General features: G+C 38.0%; 1 protein-coding gene across 4 annotated transcripts in view; it reads right to left on the bottom strand.

Moving 5' to 3' along the window:
* Positions 1 to 26,566, bottom strand: part of LOC136849978 (ubiquitin carboxyl-terminal hydrolase 46-like) — a 37,471-nt gene that overhangs the window by 9,672 nt on the left and 1,233 nt on the right. The window contains exons 2-9 of one of the 4 annotated variants that reach the window (XM_067123515.1): positions 23,358 to 23,484; positions 22,877 to 23,058; positions 18,652 to 18,678; positions 18,279 to 18,544; positions 16,712 to 16,861; positions 13,473 to 13,704; positions 10,530 to 10,774; positions 8,092 to 9,846 (exon numbers count right to left, since the gene is read on the bottom strand). In XM_067123515.1, the coding sequence (XP_066979616.1) occupies positions 8,448 to 9,846; positions 10,530 to 10,774; positions 13,473 to 13,704; positions 16,712 to 16,861; positions 18,279 to 18,544; positions 18,652 to 18,678; positions 22,877 to 23,058; positions 23,358 to 23,415 (2,559 nt within the window). In that variant the 5' untranslated portion in view covers positions 23,416 to 23,484 and the 3' untranslated portion in view covers positions 8,092 to 8,447. Of the gene's footprint in view, positions 1 to 6,860; positions 7,000 to 8,091; positions 9,847 to 10,529; positions 10,775 to 13,472; positions 13,705 to 16,711; positions 16,862 to 18,278; positions 18,545 to 18,651; positions 18,679 to 22,876; positions 23,059 to 23,357; positions 23,485 to 26,566 lie in introns of those variants that run through there. The other 3 variants (XM_067123517.1, XM_067123516.1, XM_067123518.1) reach the window with 3 other exon arrangements.

Genomic DNA, 26,566 nt, shown 5'->3' with positions numbered 1-26,566 from the left:
CTGGATATATGATATATATGGCATCAGCACACTGACTCAATCAACGGCCAGAGTTTCTTCTTACATTTGTCAGGTCCATGACATGACACTCTTCTCATTCTTCTGTTCCAGTCTCCATCTGATGTGAGGGGGAGAAAGGAAGGAGGACACTATATATTAAGATTAACAGGACAGCATAAATACTTGCTTTATTATAAAAATACAGTCTGTCATAAACCTGTTAATCATAAACAGCCTGAATCATAATTTAGGAGGAAGGATGAAGGTGATGCATTCACGAAATGGAGGTAGTAGCTATAAGCAGTTCAGTACCTGGAAAAATGATCAGGAGTTTCAGTAAATTTCTAGATACTGAAAACATGAATTCCTTACTGAAGATTCCTCCAAACACTAAGCACTTCTACAAGATGAATCCAAAGAACACTCACCAAATGCAAGACATACAATAGTTAGTACTCCAGGAATACCTGCCCCTAATGTGCCACATAAACGAGGGATTAGCCATGAACAGGATGATCAGCGATCCAAATTCCTTCCAACAAAATCCAATTTATACTTGAACCCATGGAGGAAGAGAAGGCACAAACTTTTGGAGCCACATAATACTGAGTGTACAGAGGTCCTCTCTGGAAGCAGAGAAATTACTTCATGTAATTTCTGGTAACCTGTGTGCAGGATCAGACGAGAAAATGGGTGAATAGACTCTGTATGTTGGAAATAAGACTTTAAGAACCCTACAGGGCACAGAAGACTGTCCTCGGGAGCAAAAGGCAGTACAGGAATGGCAAAGGGTGTAAAAAGAGAACCACCCCTACCAGAAGATGGAGTCTTGTTAACAAACTCTAAGAGCAGTGAGAGGAGGTAAAGGCTATCAGAAACAGAAATGAGAGTCTAATCTAGAAGAGACACATCTAAAAGAGGTTCAAGTTACTGAAAACTCTGGACCTCCTTTGTCATTCTCTAAGTCCAAGCTGTGTTGGATTAAGGCAAAAACAAGGCAGAGTGATAACCAAGAGGAGCTAGATGTTCCTCAAATATACAGTACAGTCTGCTAAGACTGGAAGAGTGGCTTTGAGGGGACAAAGACCCAATTCTCCACATTAAGCCATGAATCTCACTTTGCCTGGTAAAGAACTGTAGTGGAGGGCCTGCAGGGAGTGTCAACAGTATTTGCAGCAATGTCTGAAAAGCCTTCCTCTCTGAAACTATGTATGCCAGATAACTGCCTGTATTAAGATGCAGCAATTGTGGATGAAAATGAAACCTGCTGAAATTAAGCTGTTCCAGTAGAAACCCAGGAAGATCCATGAGTTCCAGATGGATTGGAAACCATTTCTGCTGAGATCAAAAGGGTGCAATGAGGGTCATCTGAGAGTTCACTGAGGACAAAAATTTACCAGCACCTGTCTCAGCACACTGAATGTAACAAATGTGTAAGCACTGATACCATCCTAAGGCTAAAGCATGGCATCCATTACTCAAGCTGCTGAGAACAGCACAGCAGAAGTCTGGCATTCAATGACATAAACAGATTCAACAACAGGGTCCACCACATCTGCCAGAGGACCTTGCAGATTCTGTGAAGAGACTACTCTGTTAAAATACTTGATATACCCTTCTGAGCATCAGCTGTAATGGCATTCTTGATTGGGTGTATCTATGAAAAAACAGGTTTTGACGTAGGAAAAACCTATTTTTGGTAGTCGCTGTTGAGTCCTCAAGCAGTTACATTCCATGGTCTACCAGAGCTCCATGGTGACTAAACTAATATCAAAGAATTCTCTCCTAGTTGGTCTTTTTGGCCAGGTATTGTGTCGTAATAATTAACATTATAACACGTGATGGAGTATATAATGGACTCAACGATAAGAGGGCACTTTCCCTTATCATGGAGTATATAAAGGACTCAACAATAAGAGGGCACTTTCCCTTATCTTCAGCGAAGCTGAACCCAGTTTTTCCATCAAAAGAACCTGCAAGAAAGAGAAGTGACTATTGCGCATGCACATCTGCCCTCTTGTTTACAACCGGGCCGTTAAGGACCAAGGAGCCATTACTCTGGTGGTCAATGCAGGATGATCCCTTGTCCAAATCCTATGCCTTTTTGTCAGGGAAGTGGAAGCGCTTTGAGGACTTGACAGTGACTACCAAAAGTAGGTTTTCCTACGTCAAAACCTGTTTTTTGATAGTAAGAGTCACTTTTTCGTCCTCAAGGAGCTTTACAAAGAAATTGACAGGTGACGTAAAAGGCTTAAGCTCTCAATTCTTAATCCCAACACCCAAAAGGAAAAAACATTTCTGGTCCGAGGTCAAGCCACAGATTTCGAGTCCCATTCTTTATTCCAAATACTCTTCAGGTTTTGGTACCAAGGAACAAGAAACGATAAATGAACTTACATTTAAGCATGCTGGGTTTGGTTGGAGTACTGGTGCCCTTCTCCCAGCGATAGTTAACATACCCACCATCAATAAGACCCCTGGTTTTCTGCTGTAGCACCTAGGGGTTAAGACTAACTATGCCACCTACTGGTACAGTGTAGTCGAATTTGTTCGAGAATGTGGCAATAACTCAACTGATGACCACCCTGTACATTCGGAAACTTCTTTGAAAAAGACAATTCTGAAGAAGACCAATGATCTACAGGCAGTCCCTGGTTATCGGCGGGGGTTCCGTTCTGACGGCATGGCGGTAACTGAAAATCGCTGACAACCAAAAATCGGCGATTTTCGGTTATTGGTGCCTCTCTTAGGTATGTATCGGTGCTGATAAGCGGAAATCAGCAATTTTTGGTGCTGAAAATTGCCAATTTTCATCGCTAGACAAGCCCCGTAAAACTGGATCACCAATAACCGGGGACTGCCTGTACTTACTTTCCTAATATCATGTGACCTAGGAAAGGAGTGTGAATTTGCCTTTTTAATGAGAAACACTACAATCATTCTCAGGCCTTGTAGGGAGACTGGTTAGTTTGTGCTAGGGTGTAGGAAAATAGGACCCTCTAGGATGTGCTTCTGGCAATGATATGATAAGCCAACACTGGGCTGTGGTTAAAGTTTCATGGGAAGCGGCTCATACAGCATTATACTGAGACCACCGATAGATAGATCTATTTTCGGTGGCCTTGATTATATGCTGAAGCAGCTGTACAGAAAACTTGATTGTGCTGAAGAAACTTCGGTGCATTTTTTACTTGTTTGTTGTTGTGTGTCATTGTCTAACTCCATCTTTTAATTCTAAAGGGACCTTAAATCTAAGTATGCTTAGAATAAAGCTTGTCTGAATTATTCAGCTTTAATTCAGTTTTCTGCGCAGAAGTGTAAAGCTGAGACAAAAGAAAGAGAGAGCTATTCCAGAGAATGCAATGCAGAAGCTGTAAGTGACATGTGAAAATGACCTATTACATTACATACTCTCAACAGAGAAAATCAGTTTGATGGAAACAATTGTTACAAAGATTTACATAATTGTGATGACAATGCTTGTGAATAATGATGGAAACTTTTATTGTGAAGTTCAATAGTGATGTCCTAAAGCCTCATCCTCCCCTAAGTATCTTTGAAACTCTCATGATTTCTCCTGATTTACTGTAAACTGAACTTTGATTTAAGGTGATTGTGTATCTGTACTGTGGAGTTTTCTGATAAGTTACGTATTACTGAAACTGCCTGTTTTTCTTGTTTGTTTGCTGTTACAGACACTGTACATTTTTTGTGGTGTTTCTGGGAAAATAATAAGGACTGAAAAAGAATTTAATTGTTTATGGAAAACCTAACTATACTTCGTGTCGTTATTAGGCTACGACATTTAGGTTAAAGAAAAGCTGACTGTATTGTTGTGCTATTATTAGGTTAAGACATTTAGTTTCAGGGAAAAAAGTGACAGTACTTCAATGTGTAACTTAGGTTAATGGTATTTGATTTAGGTTAAGGAAGATTTTACTGTATTTAATTGTATTTTTTGGATGAGCATCAAAATTTACATAAAAACAGAAAGAAAGTAATATATTTTTGCTATGAACACATATGTATGTTTAGATTTAAGTTAGCTGACTGGTTAGGTAGGTTGGTACTATAAAAAAATCTGACTGTCTAATGCATGAGTTTTTAAAATAAGGTAGTTGTGTAAGGCGTGTGTTTTATCGTTATCCTTTTCCATCCTGATATTTACAAAAACAAAACTACTAAACTTACTAGAGCCTCATCAGTAGTAGTTTGGCTCTTCAAAGAGCTGCTCCGCAAATCTAAACACTGCAACAATGTTGTGGACTCCCAGAATGAATAAAGGACCATGATGACTTAGTACCTGTCTGCACAAATGAAAATCTTCATAGCCAGCAGACAGTAATTATGACGTTGTCTCTCCCTGATTTCACAGAAACGCAATAGACTGGTGCTGTCAGCTGTGACATCAATGAAGTGGCTCGACAAACTAAGCATGAATGATTGGTGGTCTAAGAAGACCACCTGAACTCCAGGAAGTTGATGTGCATGTGATCATCCTCCAGGGCCCAGATACTGTGCCCGAGACTGACAAGTGAACTTCCCATCCAAAGGTTGGGAAGTAATAAAACACAAGGAGATTTGGGTCCAAAGGTACTAGAGCAACTCCCCTCAGCAGACCCTGGCAATCCCTCAACCAGTGCAGGGCATAAAGAAATAAGCTCTGTGGTTGGGGACAAGGAAGTATGCATCCGCTAGGTCTAGGGAGTCAATGAAGCCTCCCTCTACAAACACATCTCCGTACTCATTACCAACACTATGGTCTCCATATGGAGAGAAATCGGCAGAAATTTATTGAGCTGGCGGAGGGAAATGTCCTCAAAACCAAGGTTCAGTGTGGTTTTTCATCATCATTATCACCACAAATCTTTTACATCAACTTTTTCTTTTAGAGTGTTCAACATTAAATGAGTTCTCATTACTTCCCTCTGTCCTGTACAGCCTGCCTAAACCCTCATCAGGTTTAGGGCTCCATCTATGTATTCCCTTTTCCATGATTTCCTAGGCCTTCTTATGTCTTCATTTGTTGGTTTCTGATTGGCTGTTCCTTACTCCTTTTCACCATATGTCCAAACTACCTAAATCTTTAAGGTGTGTCAGTCCATTTCTCAGCTGTAGGATACATCATATCTCTACCATTTTTTCATTCATTATAAAATTTCACTGCCTGTGGACATGCATCCTAGCATTCTATTGTAACAACTTTTCAAAACTACTTAAATATTTTTATTAATTTCCACATTTTTGCAGCATACAGTAGTCCACTCCTCGTATGCATCTAAAGTATTTGCTCTTTCTTAATAATTTTAACTTTATTAAATCATATTACACTTACTCTGTTTTTCATCTCATCTTTATACATTATACCAGTGGTTCTCAACCTGGGGGGCACGCCCCCCTAGGGGGGCGTCAGCAATTTCCAGGGGAGGCGCGAGGCCTACGGAAAATTAAAAATTCAAGAATTATATTCGTTATTCTCTTAACAAGAGTGAGGAACTAATATTCAGAAGTTTATAAAAAGAATAAAAAAGTATCGCCTTCTAACGTTAGTTTCCTATAGTCTACCATTATAGTTAGACTCGCTAGGATTACCATTATTTTGTAATTATTTACCTCCCTCTCTGTCCCTCGAAACTCCTTTTGTTTCTCTTTTTTTTTTATTTTCCTCCTAATCTGGGAGGGAATTTTACTCATAGATGCAAGGGGGGCTTGGAGGGAAGGAGCAGCTCTTAGAGGGGGCGTGGTAAAAAAACGTTGAGAACCACTGCATTATACGATTCAGACACGTGTCTCTAAATTTTAAGAGAAAAATGATTTTGTATTTCCAAATATCCAGGCACTGACAAATTTAAAATACTTGTGTTCTTGTAGCTGTCAGAAAATACATGAGTTAAGTTATCTTTCAACTGTTAGGGGCTACTTTGAAGGATCTAGGTGTTGCCCTTACATAGGATGGTGTATATCCCCTAATGGTAACGGACAAAATGGTAATAAAACCTTTTGTCACTTTCAATCTACTTGACCTCTATATAACAGAGTGGTAATTAACAATATTAACAATGTTTATTAATGCTCAGTGTGACAATTATATTTGTTTTTGTTACTTGGGAATACCAGGGAAGGCTGCAAGGATGGTAAAGGAAGTAACAATACTATTTTCTAGTGTTCACCGAGACGGCACTAATTATTGTGTGTATCGATATATTTTTTTGCGCAATGATGACTGTTTACAGATAATAAGCTATAAAAATAAACTCAGTTTTTTGACTTGCCATCATCCAGCTGAGGCCAGCCTCTCTCATCATTGGCCCATACGTAAGCAAGCAGAATGATTCTGAAGACACCTTGCTCCAAGCTTTGGGATAGTCTGTATGTCCTAGGATCAGGACTTGTTATCTGAACCCTCTCTTATATTGGTTTCATTCTTGACTGAATGGGTACACTACCTATTTAACAAATGTCATAGAAGGAATTAAGGTCTACACAATGGACTTATACAACATGCAGACAATCTTTGAAAAATATTATGTTTTGCATTTGACCTTCAAAAGCCAAGAACAGAGTACTGAGGCCACATGAGCAGTGTAGCCATTAAGAAGATCTCTAAGACTTGGAATGTTTATATATAGTTTCAAATCATTTATCCATGCCATGATATATAATTTAATCATATACTTTTTTAGTACATGTACTGAATTTTCATGGATACTCTGACAACATGCAGTTTTCATTTTACACATCAAGGCAAGAACATGAAAGTAAACTGTAAATTCAAATATTAAAAACACATTTAGGTATTTTTCAATGTGTGACAATTAAATAAAATAAATCCTTGAATAACAAACATAAATATTACTTACCATCAAAATCGGCTTTGGTTTTAACAGGTACACACACTTCAAGAAAGCTTTCTTCCCTCCCCGTTACTTTCTCACATTCATAACAGCAAGTTTCAAGGCACATGCGACCAATAAATTTGGACCCTACAACATCAACAGCCTGCAAAATATAGTAAACTGTTCATCACGAATACTCAGCACTAAGTCAATCGAAATAAAAATATATTATTATAAAACAGGTTTTGATGTAGGAAAAACCTATTTTTGGTAGCCACTGTGAGACCTCAAAAGAAGTTACACTCTCATGGTCCCCCCCTAGGACTCCATAAGATAGACCAACCAATTACAAAGAATTCTCTTATAGCTGGTCTTGGCCAGAATAGTGCTTGTTGGCACAGTGATGGAATATAAAGGACTCAGAACAGGAGGGCTCTACCTCCTATCCTACAACAATTACCTAGGCTCTGTGTCTTACTTACACAGATGTGACAACACAAGTCGGCGGCCATCTTCATTATATGCCAGGTCTGTGCAAGATAAATGTCCAGCCCAGTCCCATGCCTTTTTGTCAGGGTAAGTGGGTGGGTTTGAGGACTCATAGCAGCTACCAAAAACAGGTTTTTCCTAACAAATTTTAAACATTACCTTGTAGAAATATTCAAATGATCATCTTACCTAGGGTTGTGAAAAAAAAAAAAAAACTTTTTTTTTCATTTTGTGTTTTTTTTTTTTCTTTTCCCCCAATTTTTCATGTTCTGGACCTTTCTGGGGATCCTGCCAATACTTGATATGGACATATGATATTTGTTAAGACTTCCACCTTCCTTCTAGATTAGAGGAATCATTAAAATAATGATATTAAGGGTAAAAATGCTTCTTTAACTGATAATTAAAACCTGAGATATATAAAGTATTACTAAGAATTTCACTTACAGTCTCAAAATATAATGGTATTTTTGCTAGCTATTTGAGTATGATATTTGCTTTCCTTTATTGCTGAATTTTGATGAAAAACAATTTTCTTTTGAGGTCAAAATGTGAAGCAATGAAATAGCCCTGTGAAATTAAATGAAGAAAATTTAAATAAAAAATGCTCTTGAAGTTACAGCACAAGGAGATAAGTTTTATAGATATAATGTGACCATTATAATACAGCCTATAGGGCCTCAGATAAAAATGATAATTTTTGTCATTCAATGAATCTGAACATGAAGCATTTAAAATAAAGGTATCCACTCATAAAAAGTTTTCCTAAAGCTTTGAATTTTTTTATGGATGTCATTTATAATAAGCTATAAAGAACAAAAGCAAGACCTTCATTAGATGCTTCAGCCATGAAAAGAAATACATATACTGTATACATTTCTACAGAAAAAGAAACACTCAACTGAAAATGCTCTTTGAAATCACACTGCCAATATAAACTAAAAAAAAAAATTCCATTTTTGCCAATACTGATAACTTTTTCAATTATTGAAAAAAGAAACGCTGAGCCTGCATCTCTTTCACAAAACTTAAAAGAAAGGTGCAGACAGTTTACATTGAAACAAAACATTAACTTTGGCCCAAAATTATTAATGAAATTGCCTCTCAAAAAGGTTAAACTTTCTAGTCTGAATCGGTATCATTGCCTGAAGAGTGACCTGCTTCGGAACCTACATCTTCTTCCGAGTCTTCTGAAGAATAATTCTGGAGTGAAGATTTATCCTTTAAGCTTGATGCAGAGGAGCATCTTGATGATGATGGCTTTTCTTTTTGTGAAAGGGGAGCATCTGCTAATGTTGATGGCTGTGGAGTAGAAGTTCGATGAAGTTTTTCATCTAATGTCAAATGATGAGCGACATATACAAGTTTGGCAGCCCTATCTGTTGACAGACAGTTGCGATCAGAGGAATGGATGTGCGAGTGGCGACTGAATGACCGTTCAACCAAGGCACTGGTTGGGGGCAAATTTAATATTCCAGTAGCCACTTTTGAAAGTTGTGTGTGGCTGCACATACCATTCCACCATGAGGTAGGGCTACACTGGTCCACACTTTGCCAGATGAAGGGTTTACTAAATAATTTTTCCTTTGCCCTAAACTCAGCTATTTCTCCCAAAACCTTTTTCTCATCTATGCTTGGCATCCTTAAAGCTACTTCATATGCCAATTCAATTGCATCAACTGCCTCTTCATCACTTATGTGACATCCTCTATAACGGGGGTCCAATAAGTTAGCAGCCAGGTGAACTTTCTGTACAAGCCACTCTCGTCTCTTGGAGACAACTTCTTTAGGGAAAGATTCCTCACTTTGGAGGACTGGAGAGTTTGGCAACTGCTCATCAAAGGAACTTTGCAAATCATGAAAAACCTTCATGACAATTGAAAGATACTGATCATCGCCTTCAGTCATAGTTATTGCAGTTGCTACTGGTTTTAGTAACTGAAGATATCCTGCAATCTTGTCCCAAAAAACTTCTGAAAGTAGAGTACCCTTTGCACTCTTTTCTAACCCTTTCTTAGCCTCCTCATCAATTGCCAACTTCTGTAGTGTATGCTTGTTTTCTTGAATTGACTGCATGCAGTGAATGATTGACCCCCATCTAGTTTTCACAGGGAGCTTCAAAGAAGTTTTGGCCTCATTTCCTTCACTTTGCAATTTCCTAAATATGGCCAAGAGTTTTTGACTACTCTTAATGTGCTTTACAAGATTAGTACATTCCTTTTGTACCGACTCAATAGATTTTGCTTTCATGATATCTGTGAACATTAGATGAAGTGTATGGGCAAGACAGCCATATGTTTGTATGTGAGGGAATTCCTCTCGTATAACTACCCAGGCTTTCTTCATGTTTGCTGCGTTATCAGTACAAACTCCCCACACCTTCATTGGGCCCACTTCCTCCACAACTGATTTAATGATCTGGCTAAAATATTCCCCAGTGTGACTTTCAGCACCTGCTGAAATGCTTTTCCAAAATATTGGAGTAGGAACTGTTACCATTATGTTGATGATCCCCTCATTCCTGTAATAAGAATTTTAGGCGTTGTATTACTTGAATCTTGGTAATTTAATAAATATTTCTTTTGAGAATAGATGCCAGTACCTATCAGTGTAGCTGGAAATGTAATCAATTATCAACCATACTCTATACAGCAATGTTCTCAGGCTTTAACATTTCATATGGGGACATTAGTAAATGACCTCCCTGGCCGCCCCCATGGAATTGCACCTAACACAGTGCAATTTAAGTATTATCTAAGGTCTTTGCAGCATCTCTTTGGCCCCAAGCTGCCACAATAATTGTTCTGTTCTGCCACTACTACCTCAGTCTGTCTGCTTTCTTCAATATTGCTATTCACTCTCTGACTTCTTCACTCCAAAGCAGTGAATGGCCTTTGCTGCCCCGTGTTTGGCTTAAAACCTAAATTCTTTAATCCAATTCAATCCCCTGGTCCTGGCCACATCCAACCCAATGTGTCTGATAGACTCCCTATTCTGAGTTCAGAGACTGGTATAGAGCATTGCTTTTTTGCTATATGCTTAATAATTGGTTGCCTTTACAGCTAAGCTGGTGGGTGCTGGATTGCTGGTACTTGGTCTACTGTATTATATGTCAGATCTTAATGAAACTGAGAAATTTACTGCCAATATTCATTAATAAGGCTCCTGCTATCTTGACTGTACATAAGGTTAAACATTAATTACCTAATATTTGTCCAACCATCTAAAAGTACTGCTACACTCTGGGATGATGCCACTGCTTCTTTGGCATTGGAGAGACACTCTTGATAGATATTCTCTAGCAGTGTGTTTGACAACTGATCCCTACTTGGTATTTTAAATGATGGCCGCAAAACAGCAAAAAAGTTTTGCCAGTGCTTATTTTCTACTAGTCTCAGTGGAGAACATGATGAAAATATGGCTTTTGCTAGCAGTGTCCAAGCCTGTTTCTTTAATGTAAAAACAGAAAGAAAAAATTACTATACATGAATCAAAGTGTTCCACACTAATATTTCCAATGTTCTATATGAACAGATGAGCTTATTCAATAAACACTGCAAATTTTGACCAACAATGATGAAGTGAAAGGATGAGTAATTTATGTTACTCATAAAACTCAATCTCTTATGGTTGAGGTGAATTTTTCTAATACAGTGACCCCTCGTTTATCGCGGGAGATAGGTTCCAAGACCGGCCGCGATAACTGAAATTCCGTGAAATAGGACAGCATATTTATTTAATTATTTAATGTGTATTTGGACTTTTTAAAACCCTCCCTGTACTCTTAACAACCGACCCTTTACTCTATTAATAACAGGGACAACTGTTAAGCAATATGAATTCGGTAGGTAAGTTTACCGTACCATATAACAGGGGCTAAATTACTGTGGTAAAGTAGCTATAGTATATGACGTGATCGGCAAGCTTTAAATTTTAAAAAATATAGTATACATACAGTAATAATATACACAATAATACAATACAGTACCATGTTACTGTACTGTATTACATGTAATACAGTACAGTTACACTTAAGATTAAAAAAAACATAAAAGATTGTTATTGTACTCACCACGAAAGAAGTTGAAGTAAAACTTGAATGAAGATGGTGATGAATTTGCTGCGCAGTAAAAATGAGGACGATGAAGGTGATGATGACTTTTACTGCGCAGTCAGTGATTGTATTTTACGTCTCTTCAGACGGCGGTGCCATTTCCTGGGGCACCTCTTCCACTTCTTCCGCGGTTTCCGAAGGCGTAATCATAGCAGCAGCAGCAGGAAATGGCTCTTTTTTGCGAGGCTGCAAAAACATTGTGATTGGCAGTTGCTGCCGCTACTTCTTTTTCTGGTCGAAGAGCATCTTGTAGGGGGCCATGACGTCATCGACCATGTTGCAGAATTGAACTGATCGAACCATATCGTCGTCCCATTCCTGCGACTGCTCTTGCAGTTCCTTAGCCAGGTTGCAGAGCCCGGCGAGCCGTTCCAAAGTCAAGCCGTGTTGGGAGACAACTTCTTTTTCTTGCTGCGCTGCTTCTTCTTCTTCTTCACTCACCGACTTTGTCAACTCTTCGAGGTCTTCATCAGTTAGCGGCTGGGAGTGGCAGTCTAGAAGTTTGTCGACGTAGCCCGTGGTCATGTCTCACCTCCAAGGATCGCAGCCAACTGTACAGCTTTCTGTACTGTACTGCCGAGTGTTGGATTTCGGCAGGTGTAAATCCTTTGTCGTCGTAAATAACCTCGGGCCACAACTTCTTCCAGCTGGCGTTAATGGTGGCAGGCTTCATTTCTTCCAATGCCTTGTGGATATTTTGGTGGCGGCACATAGCAATTGTGTACTGCTGCCAGTATGCCTTCAAGCTGAAATCGTCAGTCTTCTCCGGCGGCATCCACGGAAGCAACCAGGTTCGCCAGGGCATTCCTCATGTATAGGGCCTTGAACGCCCTGGTAACTCCCTGGTCCATTGGCTAAATAAGTGACGTCGTGTTGGGCGGTAGGAAATCAACCTGAACCCCCGAATACGACAGATCAGTAGCATGGCCACCAACATTATCCATAATGAGAAGGACTTTGAATGGCACGCCCTTTTGTGCTAGATACACCTTCACTTGTGGGATAAAACACTGGTGGAACCAGTCGGAGGTCAGCATCTTCGTTATCCAGGCCTTTGGACTGTGCATCCAATGTACGGGTAGCAGATTCTTGTTTTTGTTTTTTAAAGCCCTTGGGTTTTTAGACTTGTAAATAAGTCCTGGTTTTAATAAAAATCCCGCAGCATTGCCCGCGAGAGAGAGACAAGGGGAGATGCTACTGGTTCTGAGCATCAGTCTAAGCACCAATCACAGGCCCGATTAGAAATCGGGAAGCTGTGATTTGTCATCTCCCTCCCATGCACCAATCACAGCCCGTGTTACAACGCACTTAGTCACCGAGATGGTACACTTTGTGTTTTCCCAACAATGGAACACGCAGTACCGTATAGGCATCACTTTCCAGATGCTTTTTTGTTTTTTTATAGGAGTTACAAGTGCAAATATGTGTCTTTTTGCTATTTTACACTTGTTTTGTTGTTCTTAGACTAGGAAATGCTATTTATTATTAATATTTTAATGGATTTAATGAGAAATTTTGGGTGTTCATACATCGCGATTTTTCTAGAATTTTCCAGAAAATCCGCAATATATTTTCCATTAAATATATTAAAAACTCTGCGAAGCCGTGAATTCGCGATCATCGAATCGCGAAGTAGCGAGGGGTCACTGTATCATAATTTCTATTTTCACACAGATTTTCTTTTTAGTGCTAAATTGCCTTGTTACCCAAGCTTAGAGTTTCTTTGTCAGAATAACATTAGCATGAATGAATGTGCTACGTACGGACAGTACGTTATCATATTCCCCTAGCCAAACAAGAAGATCTAGTACATTTAATAATCTAAAAAATTTCAATAATACCCAGATGCATAATAAATTATAGGGAATAATTGTATGTGTATATTATGGATAATATAAGCACAGTTAGACATTGTGTGTGGCTTAGGAAGCAACAGAAAAAAAAAAAAAAAAAAAAAAAAAAAAAAAAAAAAAAAAAAAAAAAAAAAAAAAAAAAAAAAAAAAAAGTCCCCCCCTCCACAACCCTAATCTTACCTTACTAGAATCTTCTTCTATAGCCTGTATTCTTTCCGACCTTCTCCGTAACCTCTTGGGTTCTGGACTAGAGTCAGATTCCTGTGTGACTGGTGTTGGATCAGAGTTTGTGGCACCATTTGGTCTCCCTTCCCGCAAATCCTGCGGCAAGTGGCAAAGTTGATCGAGTAGGCAGTGCAGTAGCTCATGAGCATCTTGCTGTCTGTTACCCTCAAACATTGGGTTAACAACTCTGTCCGTGATAAAATTGACAAAATTACTATTAACCTTGCATGTGGCTTAAAATATCTATACATGTTATTTTACTTGCTTTCAGTTATAATTATAATGTAGGGTATATAAATATATTCAGTTATTGTCCTTTGGCCAGTCTGAAAGTGTATGGTCATTATGAATACCTACAAAAACAGCATTAACATCAAAATACATAATGATAATAATGGCTAACATATTTACAAATGACTAAATAGACTATGCTTGCAAGAAAACTTGTTTCCAAACTCAAAACAGGCACTGAAGTCAAACTATGTATACCATTTTGGGAAATACACTCATCATCAGATTACTATATTAATCCATTCTGATGACAATTATAGTCGTCATCCATTTTTCAACCTCTAAGATTCTGATGTTGACTACAATCACCATTGTAAGATACGTTAAAAAATTTGCCATAAATTGTCAAAAGCATCATAACAGTGAAATCTGAATATGGTGTGTATAGATGTTTGCTGTCATCATGAAGACTTGCTGGCATATATCTTGATTTATGGCAAATTTTTTAAAAAGGTGACAAAGCGATATTCTGCTAAGGGAACTTATGCCACCAAAGTACAGTATATTTTACATTTTTTAAATGTACTCTGTGGTATCATATGCAACTCAACTAATTTAATATTACTGAAAGGGCACTTTATCATATTTTACAGTGTGTAAACCAAAACTGGATATCTTTTCTCAGATTTACCAAAAAAAAAAAAAATTAGAAGTAAAAACGTTTTCCATTACAGCTAACTTATTCGAAACATCATTTTTTTTCATTATTTGGCATTTTTAAACACATCAAGTTAAAATTCAACTCTTAAAGCTTCAAAATAACACCAAATTCATTAACATAGCATGTAATATAATGTTACACAGGACAATCAAAGCAAATATTTGCAAAGCATTTTTGCTATCTCAGTGAAGAGTGAGTGTTCTGGCACAGACAGATTTTAACACACCCCATCCATCCACACACACACCCACAAATCATCGAATGGTTAAAAGGAATTGTAATGATAAAGTGAAGGTCTCAAAGCCAATAAGGGAACATGTTCTTTGTTCACCGCTGCTTCTTTTGGCCTGCAGGAACAGTTTAGAGGTGTCATCCCTGAAGCTTCTGGTTCAACAAAGACTGAGCAAAGACCTTCATAACTGGATGAGACACAAAATAAGGCAAGAATGGCAATGGGTGCTGTGTTACAGCTGTGTTCACCAGTCATTTGACTATTCCCTGTAACATCAGGTGCAATGGATAATGATTGAAACTTTTAATGTCAAGTAATTTACCCACACCAGTGAGTTAAAATACTTGATGGGAAGAATAAATGAATCATGAAATTTTGGCTATAAAGCCCAGCACAGTGGCACTTTCAGCCATTCGGCACCTAAGACACTCAATAGATGGACTTGGAGCGGTGGGACAACAAAATCTAGAGAATTGGCCTGAAGGGTTTCATTTTAACAAAATTAAAATTTTATCTATCTTGCAGTTCTTCTGCATAAAGGGACTGGGTCATTTAGGCTATTCATTAGGTATCCATGAGCCACACCGGTCATTTAGGCTATTCATTAGGTATCCATGAGCCACACCGGTCATTTAGGCTATTCATTAGGTATCCATGAATCACACAAGTGGAAACCATTTGAAGACAATATTACTCAAGTGTGGTGTTCTTTTACGTTGACAATGGATGAAAGACAAGTCAGCTGATCCTATACTCTGTTGCGTGAACTAGCTCTTCCTGCATGTTGATGACTATATGTACTAAAGTCTGATGTCTTGTAATTTACATGGAGACCAAGTCCCTGTGGACTTGAGAAAACAGGTTGAAGTGCTGACAACTGTAAGGAAGGCATACCATACTCAATTTCTCCTAACTACCTATCTGGGCATTCTACTGGAGACTATCCTCCTGTCCTGGGATGAGAGGACAATCACTGCATCCTTGCTTGAGTCATCCTATTGGGGATGGAGGGCTATGACCTCATGAAGGGCATTCCAAGCATTCTCTGCTGTCTCACTTGTGCTAGGAAGATAGTCCTGCAAGCTGTGTATACCTACTTGCGACTGAATGAGATCTAAGGACAATGGTATACCCCCATCTTTAACATCACCACTCAGATTGTGAATGAAGTCAACTTCTCTGAAAACTCCATGACGATATCCAAAAGCTGGTAAAGGTCTAGCATATCCAATGATTAAAGATCTTTCACAGCGGAGGGAGACAAAAGAGGTCTCTAGTAAACACATATCTCTTCTTTATTAGCACATTCATGAGGAAAGGCAGAGGATGGATGAGAGGCTAAGTGAAAGAACCATCCTACTAACCTTGATGATCCTTTGCAACTTTGCCCCTTCTGTAAGCAAAGAACTAATGGCTACTAACATCCATCCCTGCCAGCTGAATGTGGCAAGGAAGTTTTGCATCAAATACTTAAGTCATTTTACCTTGAAACAGTGACATCATGTTTGGAGATGAAGGAAATGAAGCAGAAACGTCTGAAAAAGGCTGCTATTCCCGAGAAAGGATGATGAGCATGGTAGGCAACCCTGAATCTTGTAAAACCAGCAAATTTACTGCTGAAGATGCTGAAGCATACAAAAAGCATGCAATTGCTTAGATGAGCTGCCTCAGCTGGACAAAAAGTCCTCCTTTAATTCTAGTCATGAAATTGTTCTCAGGGGTTACTAATACCTCCACTGGTAGTACAGGAATTTCACAAGACTGTTGAGTTTGATGAAAGGGGCGAGTTGCAAGACAAAAGTGCTGCAGGAACAAACAGTATCCTCAAACGGATCCAAATATACTATATAACACAGCAATGTACTGATTTTGGACCACTCCTACATCCACAACTACCTGTGAAACAACTACTCCAGAGATGGATACACATATGAGAGCAAACAGTAATCAACTTCAATTCTCTACCACTAAAATACTGTACTCGCACACACGAACATATACTGTGGTTACCTTAAAGCTTCTAAAAAATCATAGGGATGAAAGGCAGGTATCCTTTTGTTGTCAGAGACATTTCTCTCTTCCTTCCCTAAACTAACAAATACACTATGTAGCTCTGACAAAAACTGAATACGTTGGTCCAATGTACCATCACTTTGGTTCCTGCAAAGACAAATAAAGGAATAAGTAAGCTGACTGGTCTTCAGTATCTTAACAAATAAACTGTAAAAAACTACAACTTTCCACAAAATCTTTACATGTATCCTGAAGGATAGAGTAGGTATTAACGAACCCTTCTTCATCTGGATAGGTTTTAACCAACCAACCTCTACACCTGTATGATTTTAAAACATTTTCAACAAGATTTATAAAAACTCAACAGTCCACCACTGGACTACTTGGAGCTTATAAGTTATAAATGCAAACATCTTTTTCAAAATTTACTTGCACCAAGTAGTGCACGGCACTTAGGTAAATGGGGAGGACAAAGGTGAGATACATATGTTACAAAGACTACCATTCCTATTATCAGGACAACATTGTCTGTCAACAGAGTATCACTGAAAGGTGCTATAAGTGAGAAGGTACTTGTACTTTATTGTCAATTAAAAAACATAGCCATAGATAACCCAACCACTGACTTACATTAATTGGCTCTCTTAGGGATGGCCCACAGGGTAAGTCTAATGACACATCTGAAATTTATCTAATCTGAAATTTATCTAGTAATTCGTAGTTCTTTAAAGACCAGAAATTTGGATAAATTAGAATTGATGATATTCTGACAAAATGTTCTCAACTGATTTCCAAAACTTCGACATTCGCTGTTAGTCAAAGCTTGAATGTTTAAATATGCACGTATGGTATAACTGTACGTGATGACCAGAATTGGTTCACGTACGATATTCATCAAAGATCCATGGGTCACACGAGTATAACCAATTTGTAGATAAGATAAAATTACTTCAGTATGGTGTTTTTTTTCAGTTCAAAGAATGCCAAAATCCAAAAATGGGGTTGGATGTTTTAATTTTTCCCACAACCTACATGACTAAAAGACTACATCCAACAAACAGTGGTTTCTCGCATCTTGGAAGTGTTTCGTAAACAGACGATAATTACAATACAATTCTGACTTTGAAAGAGACGTAAACATTCTCCTGGCAAATATATGGTAGAACATATAAAAGTATCAGAAATGGTTCATGAAAATTACAAGAACATTTATGGATGTCAACTTTGCAACATCTATTACTTTTTAATGTACACAACACCTTTCTCATTATTTACAATGCTGGAACTAGCTGCTTAAGAGTTAGCTTTGAATAATGAAGATTATAAAATATACACACAAAGTCCCTATCAATTGCAACACTGTCTTATGAATAACTAAGGTAACCTAAATGACCAACTTTATATTTGCCTACCCAGCCTGTAAGCTAGTAAAATGCTTGGTGAATAGACAATCTCCATAACTTGGTACCAGGGATAGACTTTAGCTCAGCAACCAAACTCCCAAAAGTTGATCTTTGTACAAGAGAAACGTAGGCAATCACAACAAGAATGGAGAAGCACTCACCCTGCAGCTTGTAAATGCATATGGAGATGGTGAAGATCATGAGTAAAGCCAGGCAAGAATCTCAGTGCATACAACACTGAATTAAGGAAGCAGGTGTTGCCCAAGTTAGCTATGGGACACACACCAGTGACCCGGCCACCAATCGTCGCACCATCCGCCACACCACCTGTTATTCCGCTGGACTGAGAGGATCCCCCAGCAGTACGGCGGCCACTACTCGTGGTGGTGTTTCTTCCCAAGCTCATTTTCCGCAACGTGGGAGGTGTCTGAGGAAAACAAATGTTTATTTTTATATCAGTATGTTTAAACTTCAGTACTAAAAATGATAGGACTACTGTACATTATTAAAGCTGCAGTTCAATAAATACTGTACCTGAGAAGTGGCTACTGCACACTCTACCTGCAAAAGTAAAACAAGATACCAGTATTCTTGAGTTGTCAAAATGTGTAAATGAAATAAATGAAATAAATTAACATAATCTATAAATACCAGAACATAATAAAACAAAACTGAAATAATGTCACATGCAACTCGATAACTCCAATACAACTACTCACAAGAGTTGTTTGATTCACTGAATTTGAGCAGGTAACACAAGAGAAATTCCTACATTAAAATATTCGAAAAATTATTTACGAAGCATAGAGATATCAAATAACAAAGATTTCATTTGCAGGAAAACATAATACAGTATTGTATACAAAAATAAATTACACAAAACCACTTTTCTTCCTAAATGTCATCCAATATTATTACAACTAAATTAATTCTAATCTAATGGTACAGTACAACCGTTTGTGATAAAATCTCAGTTCTGACAAGAGCAATTGTCAAAAGACTTCACATCCACACTTAAAATACAGTACAGTACTAATGAGAAAGAATAATCCTCCACAAACTTATATCACAATTCTTGAACAGCAACATTATAAAATATATCCTTGGCAAATTAAACTTTGAAATTTAAGTCATGTATAAACTGTAGAACTGAAAAGAGCTCATCCCCATGGGTTTAACGATATGGTTAATATTTTCTGTTCTTAGCCACGTAAAATAAATCTAATCCTTCGGGCCAGCCCTAGGAGAGCTGTTAATCAGCTCAGTGGTCTGGTTAAACTAAGGTATACTTAACTTAACCCTCAATACAGTAATTAATAAAAATGACATTTTTATAATAAAATAGTGTTATGTATACTTACCAAGTTAAAGTTAAGTATACCTTAGTTTTACCAGACCACTGAGCTGATTAACAGCTCTCCTAGGGCTGGCCCGAAGGATTAGATTTATTTTACGTGGCTAAGTACCAATTGGTTACTTAGCAACGGGACCTACAGCTTATTGTGGAATCTGAACCACATTATAGTGAGAAATGAATTTCTATCACCAGAAATAAATTCCTCTAACTCTTCATCAGCCGGCCGCGGGAATTGAACTCCGGCCCATTGAGTGACAGTTGGAAGCTCAACCGGCTCGGCCAACAAAGGGCTATAATTACCAAGTAACTACATAGCTATTAGTTTCATCTATTTGCAGTAGTTTAAATTCAAATTTCGGGGTAGCAACACCGATGTTCTGTGTAGGTGACTAGCCTTACCCCCTAACGAGATAGTTAGGAATGACTTAGCAGAGAATCCTCAGTCTGTTTATGCTTATGTCCATCAGAGGGGAGGAGGGAGGGCTCTGATCATGTAATTACTTGGTACGTATATATAAAACTTTACTTTATTATAAAAATGTCACTTTTATATAAGTATAAAACTTTACTTTATTATAAAAATGTCACTTTTATATAAGTAACTTCCCAAGTACAGTAATTACATAGCTTAATTCCACATTGACAGGGGGTGGGATACATAATCTACTCTAAAACATTAAGTCATGTAATGAATTAGAAATAGAAACGTTGCTAGCATTGAAAACAATGCTTGTCATTCCTTAAGAGAGCCTGCAGTATAAATTGCCTCTGGTTGGTGCTCAACTTAACCCATAGTGGCCCAGCAGTAAGTACTCCGATCGCTACCACAGCATCAGTGGAAGTTGTGCAGTCAAGGAATTATCTGATGGTTAGCAGAACTTTAAAGGTGCCCTTGCCCTGGGCATAGTACCATAATAAAAAAAAAACAGATTATGTTGTTACCTACACTGAAGTAAGACCTAAACCCATCCACTAAGAGTGCTGGCTGTTCTGGGTAAATTGTATACTGCCCGGCTCCCCAAAATTCAACACTTCACTATAAGGTGAATAGGCAGTAGGAGAAAATCCTATGCTTCCTTCCGTGATACCCTGCCAGTAACTAAAAATTGTAAGGTACTGCCAAATTTTTAAAACTGTTTAAACTCCCTCAAAATGAGAAATGAAGAACAATCACACCACCAGTAGGTTGATTGGTGAATGGACGTAAGGGATATATAGTGTTTGAAAGCTGATGAGGCAGAGGCTATTCTGACATCTTTAGCTTTCACTAAGAGGAGGAAAATGCTTCTCCTAAATCTGAGCACGTCTCAGAAGATAAACTCCATTAGCATAAAGGGCAAGATGTTCTAATCAGAGAACAAGACGAACTCTTGTCCTAACTTCCTGGGCTATGGATGGCCTGGGACTACCAGCTCTTTAGGCAATACCATACCATCCAGCTGGGCAGAGCTCTCTAAATTCCTCCTCAGAGCCAGTGAGCGCTTCTGGCTCTCAGAGAATGAGCTGGTACCAGGTGCAGTTGCCGCCAGGAGTTCTAGTCAGAGGAAGAAAGTAGTTCTTGCCATTACACCATAGGTTCTGGATGACCTTCGAACCTGAACATTCAAACTGGGTGGCAAACTTTAGTCTTCCTCAGAGTTAGTGAGTGCTACTGGGTGCTCAGAACAAAAGCTAACATCATAGCCAAAGCTGATGCCAGGCTATTGTTAGCGCCAAGAGAGCAGAGCGCCAGTCCAGCTATGAGCCCAGGTGTTGTCTGGCGCTCCTGGAAGACACGGATGTCCGTAAAATTCCTAAGGGAAAAAGAAAAATGGATCCAGGTCTTGGATAGGTCCCTGTCCTTGACTAAAATCCAAGGAGAAATGAGCAAACCACATCTTCTTCCTTGCCTGGGTGTGTCAGGAACTTCAAAGGAAATTAAGATATGGATGCCAAAAAACTAGGTCTCCATGCTTACGAGCTTCAGAAAGTTGATCCCAGGTATAGAAGACGGCAAAAGAAGACTGACTTTGATGTCTTGCAATGGTCTCTGCAATACGTCTAAAAAAGATCTTCAATGATAATCCTCCAGACAGTCTGGAGTCTGTCGTGAAAAGATCTGATTACCTTGGAAGATCTCTTGAAGGAGGTTGTTCGAGAAAATACAGTGGGGGAGAATCCTGTAGAGTCCGGCCACAACTGAGCATGTTCAGGAGCATGATATGAGCCAGAATAGGGCTAAGCGGACAACGTAACTTGGAGTTAGCACGAAGATTGTGTCGCTCCTTCTTGACGGTGATGAAGGGCGAGAAGAGAGGTAGTCCGACAGGTCTGTCTAAAGCATGGAGCCTGTTGCACATGCTATAGGGATGATATGGACCACAAAGGAGATAAATAAAGATCCCTTGAAGGGGCAAACAGGTCCAAGACAGGTCTGTCCCATAGATTCCACAGATCCCAGCAGCAGGGGGATGGACGGTCCCCTTCTGACGTCTCAGTACATCTGATAGGGCTTAGTTCTATGAAACGATCAAGTGACTAGAAGACCTGACTGATCTGTCCACAGAAACAGGTCTCTTCCTACAGAAGTGGGGGGATGTGGGGTAGAGCCTTGCTTACATGAAACATTAGAACTGTGGTCTATACTGTATTTATATTTTTACATATACATGTCCTAAACTGAATTGTTTTATTATAATAATTGATATCTCTACTTTTATAAAGCAATTCACTAAAATTTCACGTTAATGCAGAGAAAATGAGTAATCTGATTCAGCTTTCCTGGTGCCACCTACATGACCCTTTCAGGTATTGAAAGCAGGCATCGTGATAGATGAGAAAGAAGTGTATATAATCACAAGGACCCCTTTTCTCAAGTTAAATTAATCAAGATTGTTTTTCCTACAGTTCATTCTCCCTCTCTTACCACAGCTGAGGTAAAAACCTGACAAGATTTGGAGAATGCAGTTAGCAAGGAAGGTTGAATAATCCTCACAAGCTTTAAACCCAAAGTCCAGGTCTACATATTCATAATTCAATGTCCTTGTCTGTTTTATATATTCTTGCATACATCCAAGTTGATTTCTGTAATGTTCCTTAACTCTTTAAGATTCTTTTACTGCTTACAGTAAATTTGTCAAGGTAAAGAGCTGGTTATAATGTCACTTTGAAGCTATATACCGGTACTTTAATGTATGATGAAGAAAAAATTTAAAAATGATGCAATGAAGTCCACCAAAAATTTACTGCAGATGATGCCATTTGCCTTCATCAAAATCTCAATAGTTTCAGGATCTCAAATCGTTAATAAATTTATTTTCTTGTTAGATTCTTTTTTTCATTATGTCCATGCTGTTTCTACTTTTGACAAATTTACAATTTAGCCTTTGTAAAAAACATATGAACAAAACCCTTTACACTCACCTTATTTCTATCATCTGATTCCCCAGTGCTTGAGGTGCGAAAACGATGACTTGTCCGTGGTTCAGGTGCTGGGGATATATCAGAGTTTAACGTTCGTTTACGAGCCTGACGCAAAGACAAACGAGACTTATTTCCGCCCTGCCCTGAGGTTTCACCTATATTTTCCAGCGCAGTCATGATTGCTGAAAAATAGTCTTAGTGATTACCTAATCACTTACTGATTTTCTTGCACTCAGTACAGTACTTATAACAAGCCATGGGCAACAGCAATAACCAAATATAATAAAAATTTATATTTCAAGAGATTTCTTTGAAAATAAAAACAGCTTCTGAGTTCCCACAGTCCACATCAATATACAAGTAACTTTCTGGAAAAAAAGAAATCTAAACTTTGTGATAAAACCTAATTTGTAATCTGAATTATGATCCAATTATCCTCCTGTTCCGGTATAAAAGTAGCACAGAAACTTCCAACACTTACGACTGTTACTGGTATTTCTGGGAAACTGCAAATCTACTTGTGATTCAGGCTGTAGCATAGCTGCCTCCCTTCAGTCAACACTTCTCCGAAAAATGCTATTCATCAAGCAATGCACATTTTCCCAGACCTGAAAAGAAATACAACGTAATCAATGAACGAACATGTTTTCCTCACAGCTGTCCCTAGAATTAATACGAGATGAACAAAGTAACCATTGGAGAACCAAATACACAGTTACATATGGGTACATATATATATTTAAAAATAAATCTCTACAGAGAGCTTTCAGGAATCTGTTTGATTCCCTTTTTCCAGATTCCCAAAGGCTGTCTGCAGAGATTTATTTTTAAATATATGTACCCACACATAACTGTGGGTTTGGTTCTCCATTTCAAGACTCAGGCTAGTACTATGTGAGTATTTTTTAAAAGTAACCATTCCAAAGTTTAAACAAAAAATTTTTCTTGATCTAAAAGCAGGAAAACCCCTGTAGCCTAACCATTACTAAGCTTTTAACATAATTTTCATGACATGAGATGAAGCACACCGTAACAATTAAAAGAATAATTAAGTACAGTTTCCATACACATGGAGAAAATTACACATTAACAGAAAGATCTTTTACATTAATTTTTTGCAACTGTCTACTCTACTAATAAAATGAAAGTGAAAAATTCCACCCAATAAAATTGGTAGGATATAAATACAGTATATTATCATATCAAAGTCTCCCTATAATACAATATAATGTGTATCACAGATTATGATTTGTGTTACAATTATATTCTATGGGTAATAAACCCTGTATTTAAACTCTGATGTCACGCAGCCCTGAGCCCACCTCTCCCACCATTGGCCCCCATTTAAGTATGCAGATTGAAAGTGCCCAGGTCTGAGCTTTAGGATGATCTGTAATGTCCCTGGGGTAGGGAGTTACTGTCCTGACCCCCCGCCTCTTATATTACAGTATAAAATTAAAAGCATATCTTTAATCCAGTAAAGTCACTTGTCACACCTAATAGGCTATCCCACTCATGTTCAAGTATACAGTGGGCCCCTGCCCATTTGCGGTTCCAGATTTAGCGAAATTTTTCTGCGGAACATATATGCACATTATTCATGGAAAATTTGCCTATTCACAGTATTTTTCATAGAGAAATATTTACTAATTACTGTATTTTCATATCATTTTTGTGGCTAAATGCATTTTTAGAGTTTTTTTTTTTTTGGTGTTTGAACTATCACAATAGGTAGTTATAAGCGTTTTTAGAGGGGTGTCAAATATTCGCAAATTTTAGCTGTTCGTAGGGGCTTGTGGTACGCATCCCCTGCGAATACCGACGGTTGACTGTACAAATAATTTCTTTCCTAATCACTAAAATGCAGTACGAAAAGGATGATTACATGCAATGCATTAAGCAATGAGCTTCAGCCAGTCACAGGAAGTTGTTTTAGTGACGCAAATTGTTATTTAATGAATCCCAACAGGCAAAAATCTTCTTTGATCTGTCAGTGTCCAGTTATACCATTTTTTAGCACATAATACTGAATCAGGTGATATTTTAAAGCTCATGGGTTATATTTAAATACTATCTGGAGATCTGGAGTGTATAAATCTCCTTGACTAATCTGTTCATGAATTGGACATTAATAATGCCTGACTAGAAAGAAAAACCGACTTTCTGAGAGAGAGAGAGAGAGAGAGAGAGAGAGAGAGAGAGAGAGAGAGAGAGAGAGAGAGAGAGAGAGAGAGAGAGAGAGAGAGAGAGAGAGAGAGAGAGTGTGTGTGTGTGTGTGTGTGTGTGTGTGTGTGTGTGTGTGTGTGTGCACCAATACTATAGTTATCCTCAAATACAATATTTTCAATATTCATAAAATTACAAACTAAAAGGCATAAATTTGTATAAATATCAATGCACATACTGTATGCAGTAACGTACTGAGTCATATGCTCAACAGATAACATGCATGCAAAACTTGAGGATGATTTTATTAAAAAACTATTTTAATGCATCATGTAAATGAGACATTGCAATCTCTGAGGTTGGATGGCATTTGCTGTCAATGCATCTCAGAATCTGGAAGTATTACATTATTACTTCTAAACATATTTTAACCAAACTGATGCCACGCCACCTCCGCAGGATGGCCTTCAACAACATTTTTTCATTATCTGGTCACTGAGAACTTTTATCAGATTTTCCTTGTAGAATAAGTGACATAGTGAAATTTCAACATCTTAATGCTGACCTCATCACTGCATTTATGGAATAAGAATCCTGCCCCAGAGTTTGTAATCCTGGGATCAATTTATCATCTGCTCCTGTAATCAATTCCTTTTTTTTGAGCAAACTACAAATGGTTAAGATTATTCAGCTTCAAAATGTAGCAATGTTAAACTGAAGCATGAAATGATACAACACTGACTTCATCAGTCAAACCAGATGTGATCATTGACCCAGTGTAGTCTGCAGCACTCATTTCCAATAAAGCGCAGATGAACTAGAAGTATACAGGCCAACTCTCCTACTAAGCTACGGCAGCCTTGGGTATCATACTCTCTAAACCGGGTATCTCTATGTTAACTTCTCATATTTACCTTAAAGCATAATTGGTTTAGTTAGCTCATCTTGAAGTTTTGAGTGCTGAGGTATAAGCTATCTACTTTTCTAATGTTCTGTTATGAATATTTACTAGAATATATACTGGAATCTCGTTACTTAAACTCTTGATAACACCTTCAACTGATTAATTTGTTTGGCAGGATGGTTGTTTCAAATGCACTATTTTACTATACATGTAAATATTGCCTTTCTGGAAAAATAAACATTTGAGTTGTTTAACCAAATCATTAAGAATATGAAAAAAGAAAAGTGAATATATTATTTTCTTTGGCCATGAATTTCTTATTTCAGCAAGATTGTCTCCGGTATTTCATTTATCTTGCTTAATACTTAGAAATACATTCTTGTTTCAGAAGAGATTAATTTTTTTTTCAACCTGAAAGAATTTAGGAGACATATGTTTTTATCATACTGTGTATGTGAGTTCAATTGCATTTACACTGTGTACTTGAGTACAACATAATATTATATTTCTGAAATGTATTGTTAATGACACATATATACGTAGAGGACACAAAAAAAAAAAAAAATATGGAGAGGTGTAAATAAAATTTTTTTCCTTTTACCACCGTGATCTCAATCACA

This window comes from Macrobrachium rosenbergii, chromosome 21 (genome assembly GCF_040412425.1).
Source record: "Macrobrachium rosenbergii isolate ZJJX-2024 chromosome 21, ASM4041242v1, whole genome shotgun sequence".
NCBI lineage: Eukaryota > Metazoa > Arthropoda > Malacostraca > Decapoda > Palaemonidae > Macrobrachium > Macrobrachium rosenbergii.
Note: the sequence above shows the minus strand (reverse complement) of the source record. Positions and strands in the feature narration are given on the sequence as shown.